At 44.9% G+C, this 17,219-nt stretch overlaps 1 protein-coding gene across 3 annotated transcripts in view; it reads right to left on the reverse strand.

Annotated features, from left to right (window-relative positions):
* The window catches only part of TFDP1 (transcription factor Dp-1), an 86,980-nt gene that overhangs the window by 25,560 nt on the left and 44,201 nt on the right, over positions 1–17,219 (reverse strand). For all 3 annotated transcript variants that reach the window (XM_019529621.1, XM_019529618.1, XM_019529619.1), the window contains exon 4: positions 10,121–10,227. In XM_019529621.1, the coding sequence (XP_019385166.1) occupies positions 10,121–10,227 (107 nt within the window). The remainder of the gene's footprint in view (positions 1–10,120; positions 10,228–17,219) is intronic.

The following is a 17,219-nucleotide window of genomic DNA, read 5'->3' on the forward strand; positions in this document are numbered from 1 at the left end:
CGGACTAGATGATCTGCTCAGGTCCCTTCCGACCCTAGAAACTACGAAGAACCACATCCTCCTTTCTACTTGCATCTTTCCTGCTATTGCATCAAAAAAAATTAAGACAGCTTCTGACTTGGGTTACAGTGAAAGCCACCTCTCCAAACTACTCCAGACTAATCATATGCATCACAAATACCATCCACCTGGTTTAAGAGTATACATGAAACCCTCCTTTACTCATATTTGTGAAATTGGCTGAAGCAGCCACTCCCACCTCTGCTGAAGAACTACTCTCCACAACTAAGCTTTTATACATGTTGTAACATTATAGTATTCAGAGTTAAGAAAAACATTCCAAAAACTGATCACTATGGCTTTCCTATATTTAAAGAAAGATCTGCCTATTCATCCAAGCTGCAACTCTATTTCCAGGAGAGGGATGGCGGGGTCACTTATGCCTGCGAGACAAAAACTTCTATTATACCTGAAGGCTAATACCCAATACTTCCCACATTTTTCTTGGCATCACATTTCTTTGGTTTCCTCTTCCCACTTGTCAAAACCTTGAGCTTAGCTTATTCCCCCTGTCTGACTTCAACAAAATTGTTTAAATTCTGTAATGACAAAAACTGAAAGTTTAGGAGGATCTGAAGATGAAACATTTCAAATTCATGCTTAATTCATTCTGCAACTGCATAAAAAAGGGATAATGTAAAATCTATTATTGTTTCGCATTTAAATTAAATGCCTCTGAAGTTTACTTGAATTTGGCTGGGGCAAAATGCAGAGTTGCTAGGCTGCAGAAGTCATGTGTTGCTTAAAAAATTAGGCCAAATCTGCAACAATATGGAGTTGTTATGCCTAACTTAGAGCACTATTTCTATACTAAGTTTTATTGCCATTTCAGAACAGCCACCCAAGCCAGATAACTTCTAGTTAACTATATGGAAGAGGTGGAATGGGACACAGAACAGGCATGGAAAGAAGCGTGTGTCAACAGATTACCTCTCTCACTGGAGCCCAGCCCCTCAGCATTTATACTGTTCTTCATAGCCATCTTAGAGAGCTGCAGACTGAAACATGACATTTTTCTCCTGACACAATGCTTTCCTTGCAGAAGTTTTTAAGAACAGGTTAGGAAAACACCTGTTAGAAGTAGTCTACTTAATCCTGCCTCACTAAAAGGGAATGGCATAGAGCAGGGGCAGACAAAATCTGGCCTGCCAGGCACTTTCATCCACCTCATGGCAACCACTAATTGTACCCTGCACAGCCCTTCCATCCACGAGGGTGGGAGTGAGACACCCACATATACACCCCCCACCAGCTTACCTTATTGTGCTTCTCTCCCATCCTCAAGTGCAGAAGGGCCTAGACCAACGAGCACACAGCTTCCAGGTGCGTCTGCTACTGCCAGTGCTGCAGCCGCTAGAGAACCTGATCAGCTTCCCGTGTCCCACTTGCTCTGGGCAGCAGGTAAGGAAGCTGTGGGGGTGGAGCTGCTGCCAGGCCAGCGTGAGGTGTAGGGCGTGGAGCTGGGGCTGGCATCAGCAGAGCTCAGGTAGGTAGTGTGTGGTGTGAGGGAGAGTGAGGGGGGCGTGGGGACCCCCCCACTCTCCCCATGGTGCGCAGCTGCTGCAGGCAGCAGCAGCAGCAGCAGCAGGCAGCAGGCAAGAGAGCTCGTGCCTGGTGCAGGCACTGCAGCCTGACAGCGCACAACTCCAGCCAGTGCTGCATGTGGTGGCAAGCTCAGCTCAGCCGAGCCACCTCTACCTCTGGAGCTCCCCACTGTGCACATGCACAGGGGCCGGGGCTCCCCTCTGTTTCCAGCAGTCCTCAGACCTGCACAGCAGGGATCAGCGAATGCACCCAGCTCCAGCACGTGGAGCTTTTCTCTGGTGGTGCGCGAATGAGGGAGTTGCATGCGTGTGGCAGAGAGTCCTGGAGACAGAGGCAGCTCAGCCAGGCTGCGCTCCTCACCTCAATATGCAGTGCTGGGTCGAGCCATGCACCCCACAGGCAGCAGTGCCTATGCCAGGTATGAGCACCCTGAGTGCCCGTGCCTGCTGCTGCTGCTGCCTACAGAGGCTGTGCCATGGGGGGGGTCCCCACTCCCCCCACCACCTGACAAATTATCACACACCCATACCCTACCCCTACAGCCCCTCCTCCCCACAGCCACACACCCCTCCCACACTCCTTCCCTACCTGCTGACCAGAACCAGCAGGAAACTGGAGAAGCAGAGCAGGTCCCCAGGAGTTGCAGGCAATGGCAGCAGGAACCCTACCTGGAAGAGCTGCGTGCTAGCCGGGCCCTTCCGCCCAAAAGGGTGGGAGCAAGGTGCAATAGGACTTTTTTTGGGAGGGGGGGGGGGATGGGAAAACGTGGGACCCCGCTTTCCCCCCTGTGGGTGGAAGGGCTGGGCAGGGTACGATTTGTTGGTGGTTGCTGCGCAGGGCCAGATTAACGCACAAACATGCCTAGGCCCCGGAGGTGCCGGGGGCGGGGGGGGGGGGGGGGGGGGCGGCGGCAGTCCTTCCCTCTGCAGCTGCAGTGAGAATGGTTGTCTGCCTCCATTCCCTTCCCTCCACCGGCCTTGCTACCATGGCAGCTGCTTCCTATTAAACTATAGGAATTAGAGTCATTTCTAAATTATTAATTACTTGTATGAATTTCAAAGAAAATACTAGTTTTATTGCAGAGAAAAAAGCTGAGTATCAGAAATAAATACATTCTTTTTACAGGTCAATCACAGACACTATCCAGAGTTATTTTAAGCGTATCATTTTATTATCTTAAACAGATAAAATGCACTACCTACTCTGACCCTGTTAGCTTCTGACAAAGGATTTTTTTAAATTCATATGCTTTAAATCTAGGTGACCTCACTCACTTCAACAGTTCAGAGTTCTAGCTCAATGGAAAACTAAATGACGTTATACCCACTTTTGCTTTGAAGATGTTAAAAGGTGATACAGACAAAAAATAACTAACTGTTGAATAGGTTACTATTGTGCACACATTAAGGCAAGCCTTACTATGTCTTACTACTTGCATAATACACAATATTTACAACTTGTTCCAACAAGTGCTTGTTGCTATTTTCTCTTAAGTAATTGAACTACAACTAGAAATAACCATCAAAAACCTCTTTGGTACTATAGGTTTAAAAACTCTTAATATATCCTTTTCAACTTCCCAGAAAGGAAAACTCCAGCAATTTAGAAATATATCAACATTACTAAAAATAATAGTATTTATTCTTCCATAAAACATTAAATTAAAAAAACCAAAACCCTTTCACCCTTACCCACATTTCCAAAATCTACTGAGCTGAGTAACTAGCATTCTATAGGACTATAAACAAAACAGTGAATCGCCCTCCTTCTTTCCTCCAATATACATATTCTTCAGCTATACAACACATTTTTCCAGTACGTTATATCTCATACTTTACATAGCTACTGCTTCCATTTTTCATTCAGGCCAAAACTGACGTCCTATCTCTTTACTGAATCCCATTTGTAAGCATCTGGATACCTATGTCTTCAAAATAAGATTGCCTGGAATTCTAAAAAAATGCTCACCAAAAGATTATACTTTAAATGAAGTGAATGACAGATCTGAATCGAAGACACAACTTTTGTCTCATTAGCAGGGATTCTGGTTTCTCCATTAAAAAAAATCCAAAATTCATTCTCTCTCTCTCTGTTGAGCACAATGTTTGCTTTAAAACTGTAAATATATCAATAAATCTGAAAGCCTAACAGTGTCTTAATCATAATAGTAAAATAAATTCTAAATACCTATATATTTTGGCATTTGATTTTGCTTTAACGTGGAAAATCAGAGCTCTCCTTGTCCTTTTTACTCATCAGGATACAGGTCCTGCTGTGGCTGTCCCCCGGCTGCTTTGTGGCACCAAGCTGCCCCTTCACTCCCAAGCCAAAGCACCCACCAGTCCTGCCAGTGCTCCTTACTCCCAACTTATAGCCCTCCCCCCCAGCTCTGCTGGTGCCCTTTACTTCTGACCCACTGTCCTCCACCCCTCAGTGTGTGGGGTGCAGGTGCCTAAGCATAGGCAACACCAGAGGAGACACGTGGCGCGGTTGGCGAGGGGGGGGGGTAAGGGGCAGGAATGTGACCCCCCAGGGGGCATGGAGCTGCAATCTGGTCCGACCAGCAGAGACAGGAGCCACCTCTGTGGCTCAGTGGGCACGACCTGATGCAGGGTGATGAGATTCATTGCACTGCCACCAGGACCCCCACACAACTAGCAGAATAAGGAGAAGCTGGGGGGGGAGGAGCAAGCTGTGCTGCCCTCACCACCTCCTGTTGCCAGCCGCAGTCCTGCGCTGGGTTATGGCTCTACTCCTCAGTCCATCTGCACTGCCCCCTATGCCACCTCACCTCCAGGGTAGAGCCACAGCCTGGCATAAACAGCTGGCATCGGGAGGAGGGGAGGGCAGCGCCCCCTCCCTCCTTGCGCTGCTCGTGTAAAAGTCCCAGTGGCAGCAGCCAGTCTTGCCACCCTGCTCTCCCCTCCCATGCTAGGTCACGCCCCCTAGGCTGCAAAGGCACATTCCCCGCCCCACACACTTTATCTGCGAGGAGCTGCAGAAGGTGCTCTGCACCAGGCTGCCACATGCATGTGGTGCCCCATGCTCGACCAGCCTCCTCCCACTCCCCTCAGCCCCTTGCAGGCTGGAACTCTGCCAGTCTGCAAGGGAAAACCTTTGGTTCCCTACAATTTTCTCCTTTAAAGGAGAAAATCTGCATTTTCTGCAGCAAACAGAAAACCTAGATCCCTAGTCATTAGCCACTGAGTTAAACAGATATAGTAAGAATAAACAATTGAAAGTATTTCCAATATTTGTATGTTCTTGCTGTTTAAAGCATAAATAAATACAGGATCTGCTATGTTGTGATGAAGGAATCAGAACATGAACACAGCCACAAGTGAATTTTCGTGAGTTGTTTTTATTAACTGAAGTACAAACTGTAAAGTAAATGCAATACATATCGACCTACCTTAAAAGATGATTTAAGGCAGGGGTGTCCAACCTTTTTGAACATGGGGCTGGATCATGAACTTTTTATCACTCAGTGGGCCGGTGAGTCATATTCAAAGACCTCACAGGAAGCAGTATCACATCACCACCCCCCCCCCCGAAACGAAAGTACAGTGTTTAATTTGGTTCCCCGTTGCAGCACCTTGGGCCTCAGAAAACAGCTTGGAGGGCCACACGGCGGCCCATGGGCCGTACATTGGACAAGCCTGATTTAAGGTAACTGCTATGAAATTAGCAGAAGTTATTTTAAGGGATGCAGCAAATTTACCAGTTAGTACACAGGACCAAAACTTGGACCATGGACAGAGATGCATCTGAAAAACTCTGAATCCAGGATGACTAAAGAATTTCTGCATACCTCTGGAGGTTTCTGAAAACTGCCTGGTACATAGGATAGCACTCACTGACCGTCTACCCGTTTCCCCCCACATGTGTATGAGTGTGTATACAAGTTGTCAGGGGCTTAGGGATGGGGGCTTTAAAGGAAGTAAGCACTTTAAAACATGCTCATTTTTAGTGGGTCATTTTTAAAGTACTACTTGAAATCATTCACATTTGTACACTCACCACTTAAAGCACTTAAAGGCACTTGGAGTGCTTCTAACAGCACATGCCCAGGGCTTTAGGGCGCCTTTACTATCTCTAGCTCTACCACGGGTGTGCTACGCAATGTCAGCAAGTAATTTCATTGCTCTGTTTCATTTTTCCATTTGTAAGTAACGATATTGACTTTTTTATAACATGCTCTGAGCCCTGCCCACAAAATGACACAATTTCTATTGAGTTTAGTGATGGATAGTCTATAGGAGTATTAATACATCAGTGCATCACCCTCCTTGCCCACTCCAATCTCAAAATATGCTCTTTAGCTAGTCACCCTTTTCACCAGGTTACAGCTCATATTGCAGAATACCATCTACTAGCTGTACTGCATCCCTTAAAGCAGGGATATCAAAGATATGGCCTGTAAGCTGAATATGGCCCACCGAACCACATCATCCAGCCCAGTGTTGCCTGCCACATGCAACATGCACTGGTCCCAGCAGCACGTGGAACCCATCTAAAGCAGTCTTCACATGACAGAGCCAGTCTAGGATATGTATTGCATAAAGCAACTATACCAGACCAGTCTGCCATGCCGGATCTGGGGCCTGTCCAGATTGGGCTCACATATCATATCACATCCACCACACAGGGCTGGTCTACTGTGGGTACTGCATTCAGCACATGCCTCAAACCAACCCCATCCACTGCATACTGCACCAGGCTGGAGGTGGCATGCACTGCATGCAGCATATGGGGCTGCTACGGAGCAGAGGCTGTATGTGGCACCTGGACCAGACTGGCCCTGCTCACTGAATCTAGGGCCAGTTCAGATCAGGTCCACAGACAAGCCTTGTACACTAGATCCAGCATGCAAGGCCACTCCAGTGTGGATGCCACATGTAGCATATGCCCCAGACAGGTCCTGTGTGTGGGGCTGGGGCTAGGCCTGGTGCATGATGCATATGGCAGGTGTGGCTGCACCTGGCACATATGTTGCAAAGTGAAAACAGCTGGTCCAGGGCATGTGCTGCTCACAGCAGATGATCCCTGCAGGGTGGATCTGGAATATGGGACTAGTCTCTGGCCTGATCCAGCTCGCAGACCAGACCTGAACCTTTCACCTGGCCCACAAGGCCAAATGAGCAGCACTCCTACCTTAATGTGAATTCTGCATAGTGCACTACAGTTACCTTACATGATTATTTAAGGTAAATTTTCTTTATTTCATTTCGTTTATAGTACAGGATGTAATTTCATGGATAAAAAGTATTAGTTAGAAAATATACTGAAGTCACTAGGAAGTTCATGAATTTGGGTGGGGGGAAGGGGTATAGGAAGAAAAGAGCTTAGTTTTAATAAAAAGCAAATTTAAGAAAAAAAAATTTGCTTCTAAGCAATTGTCTGGAGTATTCTGCTTATAAAAGCAAGCTAGACTACAATTCAACTACAGAGTGTGTGAATAAATCCAAGGCATTGGGGAGTGAAGGGCAGAAACTATTCTACAGTATTTACATTCTTTTATTGTATTCACCATGTTGTCCAAGGACTTAACTCTGACTTGATTTACTCCTTGATTTTATGCCCTTCTGGTAAAAGGAGAATATTATTTTATAGCTAAGCCAAACAAGTACTTAAAATTAAATGTTTTATTTTTAAGTACCTAAAAATAAATCCAGTCTTGGAGAGTCGTGTAACACCTCAATTATATGGCTGACCAGACAGATGAGGTTACCTTGAAGGAAAGTACAAGTAGAAAAGCTTTCCTAAAGAACCTTGCCTGCCTACTGAGTTAGGATCTTTCCAGGATAGGAAGAGTTCAGGAAATAAAAAAAATCATTCACTTAAAACCAACTTGGAGCTCTGGGAATTAAGGAAAGGCACTGAATGTATTCAAGGAGCTGTCTATGCAAAGAATAAAAGCTGATTATCTTGCATGGCAATATACAACTAAGCTCCAATTTATGTTGGTATCAGTATAGCCAGTATACAATATCCCAAGTAGAAGATCCTACTTACATAGCATGAAGAAACCTACATATATAGGTGAATAAAATCTCTTCAACATTTGAGGCTCTACACTCTTTAGTATTATCTTATGATCCAGACATTTAGTACATAAATCTTTCTATGAGTTTTTCTAATGGTCACAGAAATAATAATGGGAGAGTGTAATTACCTATTATTTCAAAACTAATATTTTAAACAAGCAATACCATACACAAGTATGTTTAGGAGTTAGCAAAAAAAAATCTTTAAACTACTGCAAAAATTTGAGTTGTTTTAATACAGTAAACTATTTAATTTGCCACTCCAAAGGGAATGCACATAATGGCAAATTATCCAATAGTGACCAATCATCAGGAGTTGAAGGTGAGGAATTAGAAAAACAGCAATTTAAACCACAGACAAAATTGATCACATTTTAATGTATGTATTTATCTTAGTTTTCAAACTCTGAGAAATTCTCAAGTTGTAATAAAAAACCCCCAAAAATAATATAATCCTTTCAAAGTTTAGAGTGAAACGAGTGCACTTTAATAAAAATTATAAAGATTCCATGTCACTTTAATTATGAAGTTATGACCTAGGACCTACTAATAATTCTCCTTACTGTAGTTCCTTCGATGGGTTACTACATTAACATAATAAGAGCCAATGCAATGGCTGGAATTTCCCTTTCTGAGAAACTAAAGGAAGACCTGAGAACAGTAACTGAATTAATATATAACCTGCAATGTAGTACAATCAAGTTATCTGTTGCCCTACAAACATTTCATGCAATACCATCCATGGTCTGAGAAGGAACTTTTGAAGTGTATGGAGTTCAAGTATTAGGCCTGGTCTCTACACATATTTTAGATCTGCATAAAATTACTTCAGGTGGGGGGGGCGGGAATCAAAACCCTTTTTTTTTTTTTCTTTTTTACTGAAATAGTACCCCAATATCCCTAGCATGGATACAATAATACTGGTATGTCTGGCTGCTGTAACTGTATCCATATTAAGAACGTTTATTTTCATTATACCAACATAGTTAAAATGATACAACTTGTATAGTCAGACAACCCCAGAGCTCTTTGCATTCCAAGATGGGTCCAAGAACGAGTTACTAAAGGTAAGCCAGGGTGCAAACGTGCTCAGTCAATTCTTTCCCAATAGCCTGCACGCGCTCTCTTACTCCATGGTAAATGTGAGGTAGTTTGCCTCTCAATGAAAATGGGATAAGCTACCTTCATTTTTAGCGTAGGGCAGGGTTGTCAATCAGCGGTACAAGCGAGTGAGCAGGGATGGAATGCCGCCACAAACCATCCTGCACTGCTGCACAGGCACTGCCCACCCAGACATGAGGGAAGCTTGCGCACAATGGCTGCCACCGTTCCACATTCGGCCACTCTCCCCGTGTTCAGCCGCCGGGGGTACACTGATCCAAAAAGGCTGAAAACCTCTGGTGTAGGGGACTGTGGGATAAGAGCATACATGCTGATAATTTTATTGATGCACTAAAGCTTTGTGTGCTCCTTGTAGTAATTTATAACTGAGGGCATGGATGCATGAATACAACCACCTCTTGTTCAATACACCTCCAAACTCTTAGCTCTCTTTGTTATTAAAAAATAATTCATATTTCAGTGCACAGGCACAAAAATTCAGAGGCTTTTACACTACAGGAATAGGGTCATTTTATCTTGTTACTAGCTTCACACACCATCCAACCTCCATACTTTTTATATTTAATTATTTTCCCAATATTGATCTCTCTTAAGATACTTGCAAACAGGCTTTTAGTCCAAGATCCAAAATATACCAGTCTGAAAAGATCATTGATTTATAGCAACAATTCTGATTACCAAGAGAGAGACCTGAATATTCAGTAATGAAAGGTCTTGAAGGCTGGTTTAGTTTGATAACCGCTGGCACCTATTTACACACTGATGCTGCCTGTACCCATGAGAACAGTTATTAACAAACTACTGGACTGGTTAAATAAACAACCCCTCTCATAAAAGAAGATTAGATTGAATTGAATTTTTTGCCAGTACTTTGCATGTTACGCAACAACCGATTCTCCACATCAGAAGTTGGCAACCTGTGGCCCAAAGGGCAGAACTGGCCCACAGCAGCACTGGGGATCAGCAGTACACAGCTCACTTCAGCGCTCTTTCCACCCAACAACATGCTGCCGATCCTCCCACCATCCTGTCACCTCCTATAGTGCATGCTGCAGCTCATCATCACTGCCAAATGTTCCTCAGGGACAGGGATTGGAGGCACATAGCAGAGGCAAATGATGGAGCCAGCAGGAGGCAATCTGGGCACCATGGAGGGGAGTGCTGCAGAAGGGAGAAGCATTTCCCTTCACTTCAATGGAAGTGAAGGGAAACAGCAGCCTGTGGCAAAGGCTGAGTCACAAGTGGCAGCCCACTGCTTTAAAAGATTGACTCCTTCTCTACATGGTGAATTTAAACTAAGCTACAGCTAGATAGATTTGCAACCAATAATAGAAAAAAATCCTTACCACTTGTTGTGCAATGTTGACATTAGACTGTCCAAATGTTTTTGGCAGGAGCTGTTTCCCAAGCGTATTTACTGTAGAAGGATGAACAGCCACTAATGAAACAACCCCTAAAGCAAATAAAAGCAGAAAATTACAAGTCCGTCTTATTTCTTTCTTTCAATAAATCAAGCTTCATATAATAAAAAGAACCACAGCACGTAACTTTGAGAAAACCAGCTTTGAAAGAGCCATCACCCCAAAAGTAAATAATGTAAGCACCAAAAATAATTTTTGTGGGTGCATATGAAAACTCCCTTCATGAGTCTAAACCACTTGTTCTCAACCTTTTGCAGACTCAAGGCATGCCTTGGAAAATGCCAGCTCTTTGTTTCTGCTAATTTTCTGACTGCAGAAAAATAGTACAGCAATTTTTCTGTTGCAAAAAAATCAGAAAGACTACAAGCCAGAAAGATTTTGACACTACAGATTCCTACTTGAAATCCTTGGGTTTATCTTGTGAATCATGTGTAGGTGTTTGCCCACCTTAAGCATTAATACAGTCCAGCACCACAGGAAACCATTAGAAGGATCTCACAGCACCCCAGTATGTCATAGCACCCTGGTTGAGAATTAGTGGTTTAAACAAACATGAATATAGAATGTGTGTCTGAAGACAGCAGCAAAAAGTTTAAAATCCCCAATAAGTTCTTCCAATCTTTCTCCCTTACAGACACGTGGAGTTCCATGATCCATCACAACTGGGTTATTCTCTTCCTTACCCTCCAAACTCATTAATGCCTCCCCTCAGTTTCACAGTGCAATTCCAACAGGTGGACCTGTTTAGAGAACAAATTCCCCAGGGTCTCATCTCTATTTGAAAAAATGCAAAAGGCCCTTCACCACCAGTAAGTAAGAGCCTTTCCTGCCCCGCCCTACCCCACTCCTTCCATATCCTTCTTGATGCCCTTTGGTGCAAAGGTAATGTGTGAGCAGGAGCCCTCAGAAAACAGATATTTGAGGAGAATAAATAAAAGTATGTGGCAGACCTAGCTAGAGGCAAGAGACCAGCACCCCCTTACCCTACTACAATGAGGTAAGCAAATTAGGTTATTTAGAGTTGAAATTCAGTGGCAAAAGTTGGCCTTCCAATACTGTCAAATCAGGTGTCCCTGGTTATTTGGTGTTCCAGGCCAACGTGAAACAAGGCAACAAAAGCAGAATACAAAAAGCAGCAACACAGCAAGCAAGCTTGAAGTTGCAATTCAGCGTCAAGGAGGCTTTTGGAACCAACAAGCAAGATATCTCTGGCACTTATTTTCCTGCTGATGGGTGTAAATATTTTATCAGCCTCTTGGAAACGCTTCCCCTGACACCATACTCACTTCAGACTATCACAATAATTCAGTATTTTTGACCAGCAGTTTTGGAAAAGGCCTTGGCCAGTCCTTGTGGTTGGGATCTTGAGCCCCCCAACCCTTAATGACTTAGTTCGTCTCCTTCTGAGGTCAGCTCTGAACTCCTCAGTACCTTAACAAAAAGCCCTTAATCAAACAGCCCAGATATTCCATGACAGCCAAGGAAGTTAAAGATTCCGCTCACCAATTATCTTCTTAGCTTCCTCAGATGCAGTTTTATGCAGCATGGTTTAACCTACCATTTTCCCACTTCTTTACTACTTCTTTCACTGTCTTCCCACCCTCAGGGTGTGAGCAGAGCTGTCTGGTACACACAGCAATCACCCTCTAACTCTATTCCCCTCGCTCCTTCAAGTGTGGTCTACTTTACTCCTCTACTTTAACCCTGTTTATTCTCTTTTTCTTCTCCTGTTGAAGGTCACAGCAGTGATAAATTTATATTAGTACCTGATCTCCTGTGATGCTTCCCTAATGTAAGTGAGGTCTACCCACTTTGCATTTTACATCCTCTGACTGCTTTATTTATAAGTGAGACAAGGAAGCCTAGCACATATTGACAGCCCGCATGTCCAAAGGACCAAAATAGCTTGGGAATAACTTTCTGACCCCTGGATTCATTCAAACCAGATAAGGAAGAGATGAGGTGATCCAACCCACTGAACAAGTCTTTTGAATGTGTTCCATTTGGCAACAAAGGACTTCCTTGTGAAGGAACTTCCCAGAACCTCTTGATCTCCTGAAAGTGCCAACAATTAACCCTTAGATACGTTAGCCATGTTGTCTGATGAAAAAAAAAAAAGAATTATGAATGAACCACCTGCCCATTCTATTAGTATAATAGGCTTGGATAAAGGAAATAAGAGAACCAACTGTGGACCAGGATGTTGCATTCAAGATCGTGTGAAAACGGACTTGCTAAGCCTTCCTGAAGACAATGGGGAAACCAAAGACAATGACTCCCCCGAGTTCAAGAGAGACCCATGGATACAGATGGATCATGGGTCCATGGTGTTCTCAAGCCACAGGATTCTAACAAGTCCATGGCCCTACCAGGCAAAAAAAATAAAAATAAAATAAATGAAAATATGTCATAAAAGCTTTAATGTCAAGTGATGCCAGTAAACATCTTTCTAGCTGAGGCTCTCAGCCTCTCCTTTCCATTCTTCCCCAATGTGAATAGCCAAAGAAATCAGTTTGCTATTCCTAGTTCTATCAGCATCCACTAAGGATCAGTAAGGAACACTGGGCTTCACTCTACTTGTTCATATACAGAGATACAGGACTTCCACTTAACCCAGGAGGTGCACAGTCCTACCAGAGGGAATGCCCTGCTGGACCTGGTCCTGGTCACAGGCAACGACCTTGTAAGAGGGCTCCAGGTCCTCGATAACTTGGGCGATAGCGATCATCACGTGCTGGAATTCATCATCTAGTGCAAGGTGTCAAGGGCCTGCAGCAAGGCGGTAGCCCTAGACTTTAAGAGGGCCAACTTCAATAAGCTGAGATTAGTGGGAGAGGTGCTGGGGTACTCGAGAGTAGGGGAACTCAGTGCCCAAGATGAGTGGTCGTTTCTTAAGGAGATAATACTCAGAGCCCAAGGGGTGACAATCCCAACAAGAAGCAAGGGGAACAAGAGTGCCTAAAAGCCCCCCTGGCTCACCAAGGGCATTCATGAATGCCTGACTGCCAAAAAGGAGGCATACACCTAGTGGAAGGGTGGGGCTATCACCAAAGAGGAGTATGCCTCCACCGCTCAGGTCTGTAGGGGGGCTGTTAGAAAAGCTAAGGCAGATACCAAGCTAGGGCTAGCGTCAAGATCAAAGATAATAAAAAAGTCCTTTTTTAAATATATAGGGAGAATGAAGAAGGCACCAGGTAATGTGGGGCCCCTGCAGGATATGCTTGGCAATCTGGTGGTTGTACCAGAGGAGAAAGCAGACCTCTTTAACAAATTCTTTGCCTCCATTTTCTTGTGCAGGGACCGGGACTCCCTGACCAAGATTCCAGATGGACTCAAAAGAAACGCCGCCAGGCCTAAGGTCGGGGAAGACCAGGTTAGAGAACTTCTGGAAGGGCTGGACGTGTTCAAATCAGCAGGCCCAGATGCTCTCCACCCCAAGGTGTTGAGGTAATTGGCAGGGGTTATTGTGGGGCCCGTGGTACGGCTTTACACGCACTCATGGTGCTCTGCCAGTTGCCAGATGACTGGAAGAAAGCCGAAATGGTCCCCATCTTTAACAAAGGGAAGAGGGAGGACCCAGGCAACAATAGGCCAATTAATCTTACGTCAATCCTGGGGAAACTCTTTGAGAAGATTATCAAGGAGCACATCTGTGATGGGCCAGCAGCAGGGATGATGCTCAAGGGCAACCAGCACGGTTTCATTAGGGGCAGGTCCTGTCAGACCAACCTGATTGCCTTCTACAATCAGGTCACAAAAGCATTGGACGCAGGTGTCGCGGTGGATGTAGTCTTTCTGGACTTCAGCAAGGCCTTTAACACTGTCTCCCACCCCATCCTCATTAAAAAAAAACTAGGCAACTGTGGCACTGATGCCTACACAGTCAGATGGATTGCAAATTGGCTGAAGGGTTGTACTCAGAGGGTAGTGGTGGATGGGTCTTTTTCGACCTGGAGGGAAGTAGGCAGTGGCATCCCTCAGGGCTTGGTCCTTGGGCCTGCACTGTTCAATTTCTTTATTAGTGACTTGGACGCCAGGGTGAAAAGCAGCCTATTTAAAATTTGCTGATGATACCAAGATTTGGGGTGAAGTGGGCACACTAGCAGGGAAGGACAGATTACAGCAGGACCTGGACAGGTTACAGGAGTGGGCTAATGAAAACAGGATGGATTTCAATACTGACAAGTGCAGGGTGCTGCATTGGGGCAGTAGGAACCAGTAGCACACTTATAAGCTGAGAAACTCCCTTCTCAAGAGCACAGTGGCAGAAAGAGATCTTGGAGTCATTACTGACTCCAAGATGAACATGGGCTGACAAGGTGAAGTCATGGTCAGTAGGGCTAACCATACCTTGTCATGCATCCACAGATGCATCACAAGCAGGTCCAAGGAGGCGATCCGCCCCCTCTATGCGACACTGGTCAGGCTGCACCTGGAGTACTACATTCAGTTCTGGGCGCTGCACTTCAGGAGGGATGTGGACAGCGTTGAGAGGGTCCAGAGGAGGGCAACCCACATGATCCGGGGACAGCAGGGCAGACTCTACGAAGAGAAGCTATGGGACCTTAACCTGATCAGCTTTCGCAAGAGAAGGCTGAGGGGGGACCTGGTGGCCATCTATAAAACTCACTAGGGGGAACCAGCAGGGTTTGGGAGAGACCTTGTTACCCCTAGCACCCCCTGGGGTAACAAGGAATACCGGCCACAAGTTCTTAGAGAGTAGGTTTAGACTAGACATCCAAAGGCACTATTTCATAGTCAGGGCAGCTGGAAGAAACTTCCAAAGGAAGAGGCTCCTACCCTACGGGTCTTTAAAAGGAGGCTTGACGTCGACCTGGCTGGGGTCATTGGAGCCTGGTTTCTCCCTCCTGCCCAGGGCAGGGGGTCAGACTCGATCTACAAGGTCCCTTCCAACCCTACTTCTATGAATCTATATACTGTGTGATAATTGTGTACAAGTTTAATTAAAGTTCTCTCTCATCTGAAGAAAAAAGATATTTAGTCAGTTTTAGGACTCTCATATCAAAATATTTATACACAACCTCATCTTCCTAAGGACTACATGCAAATTATAAATGGCTCATTTAAATAAGCTAAAACCATTCTCTTTTACAAAATACTCCCAATTTTTATATTATTGGACCAGTGGCCTTCCTAACCTAAATTTGGAATGCACACTTCTATCACGACCTTTGGGGATGACTAAAAATAAATAAATAAATGGCATCCTTATTTTAAGACATTTCCTAGAAAATTTGATAGCAAGAAGGTTCTCATACATTGTAGAATGAAAGAAGATATTAGCATAAATCTAAACCTCATCTCGAATGCGGACGATAAACATTTTTCACAGCTTGAGCTGAGGAACACTGGTAAGGCAATATGATGAAGTTCAGATCTCTGATGAATGATTTGTTCATTTTTTAAAAATGGGAATTCAGTCTCTATCACTTACTGATCATCCATGATCCCTTGATTTACTCCAAAAATGTGAAGAAAAAAAAAGGTCAAGCAAAACCTATTCTAAAAATATTCAGACACTGGCAAAATCATTTGTTTTGATTTGAACTAAGGGTTCCAATCTTTTGCTACACTATCTGATGTTACTCTTCTTCTCCACAGAAGGAGCTGTAATGGGAGTGTTAATTATTTTTGTAAAAATTATTTTCCCTTTCTTTCCAGAGACCATTATTCACTGAGGTTGGATTGGTAAGAAAATTCAAAATAAAAACCTGACATAGTATATTGTAATTTTAAAGTAGCAATCTTTTCTACTTAACATCCATGGAAAACTTGTTATAACAACACAAAATGATTTTTTCACGCTCTCAAATACAAACAGGTTTGACAAAAAAGCAAGTCCCAGGGTTTACTGCAGATAAAAGCTTATTTTTAAGATGCACCAAATATGTATGTTTTAAGGACTTCTTTTACAAGCATTTCTCTTGTGTGCCACTACTGCCACCTACTGGTATACATGTCAATCCTCATCTATAGTTAAATACCACATTTGCTGTCTAAAATTAATGCAAGGCTGTGTAGACAAAATGAGGCACATGTGTGCATGACATTTTGAAGTGGATTAAATGCTTTTGCACCACTTTAACGGTGCCTGTATTTGTATGCATCAGCGGCATACTGCGCAGTAATTCTAGCCGCTGTACCAAAATCCAGCGGTGTAATGAGCCTTAAATGACTTGTAGTACAGCAAACCTCGAAGGAGTTTTAGTTTACTGCCCTACAACGGCAGAGCGAAGCACTTGGCTCTGTGCATCTCAGGGGCTCTGCAGGAAGCCCATGCAGGCAGCCTGGCAGCAGCCTGGGAAGGCAGGCTCTGCCCAAGAAAAGCAGCAAGCCTGACCTTCCCCTCACTCCCCAGAACCTGCCTTCCTGAGCTGCACAGGGGCCCGGTGCTTCCCTCCATGGTGCTGTCTCCCCAGGACCTCCTGAGCTGGGTGCCTGCAGGGGGGTGCCACCTGGTGGGGGGGCTGGCGCTGCCACTCAGGGAAGTACCAGCCCCCCCTCCACAGCCCAGAGACCGCTCCACCCACTGGCAGGTCAGCCTCCCCTCCACTGGAGAGGCAGGTAAGTTCGGGTGTGTGGTTTAAAGGGCCCTAAACTGAAGTGGTGTTTTTAAAAATCCACTGCTTCAGTTTAGAGCCCCCATCTAGTCTACACACCCACATGGCAGCTGCCCCATTGCGCAGGTACAGTACAGCTTGGCAGAGCGCTGTGCGCTGTCTGAGACCTGGGGCCACTGAGGCTTGGCTTCAGTTGACTGTTGTAGCTGCCCCAGGTCCCAGACAGCACATGGCACCCTGCCAAGCCGTGCTGCACCCAAGCAATGTGACAGATGTTGTGCAGGTGCCAAGCTGGGGAGAATCCTCACTGCCCCATGCTGTGTGGGGGCACTCTGCCATGAGCCCTGAGGCCCTGATTGTCACTGCTGCAGGGCAGCCACTGGGGCTTCTTCTGTGGCTCCTCCAGCTGTGCCCGCTTCTTCCTGGACATGGGTAGCTGTATG

The sequence above is a fragment of the Crocodylus porosus genome, unplaced genomic scaffold, assembly GCF_001723895.1.
Source record: "Crocodylus porosus isolate Cpor-Errol unplaced genomic scaffold, CroPor_comp1, whole genome shotgun sequence".
Classification (NCBI taxonomy): Eukaryota; Metazoa; Chordata; order Crocodylia; family Crocodylidae; genus Crocodylus; species Crocodylus porosus.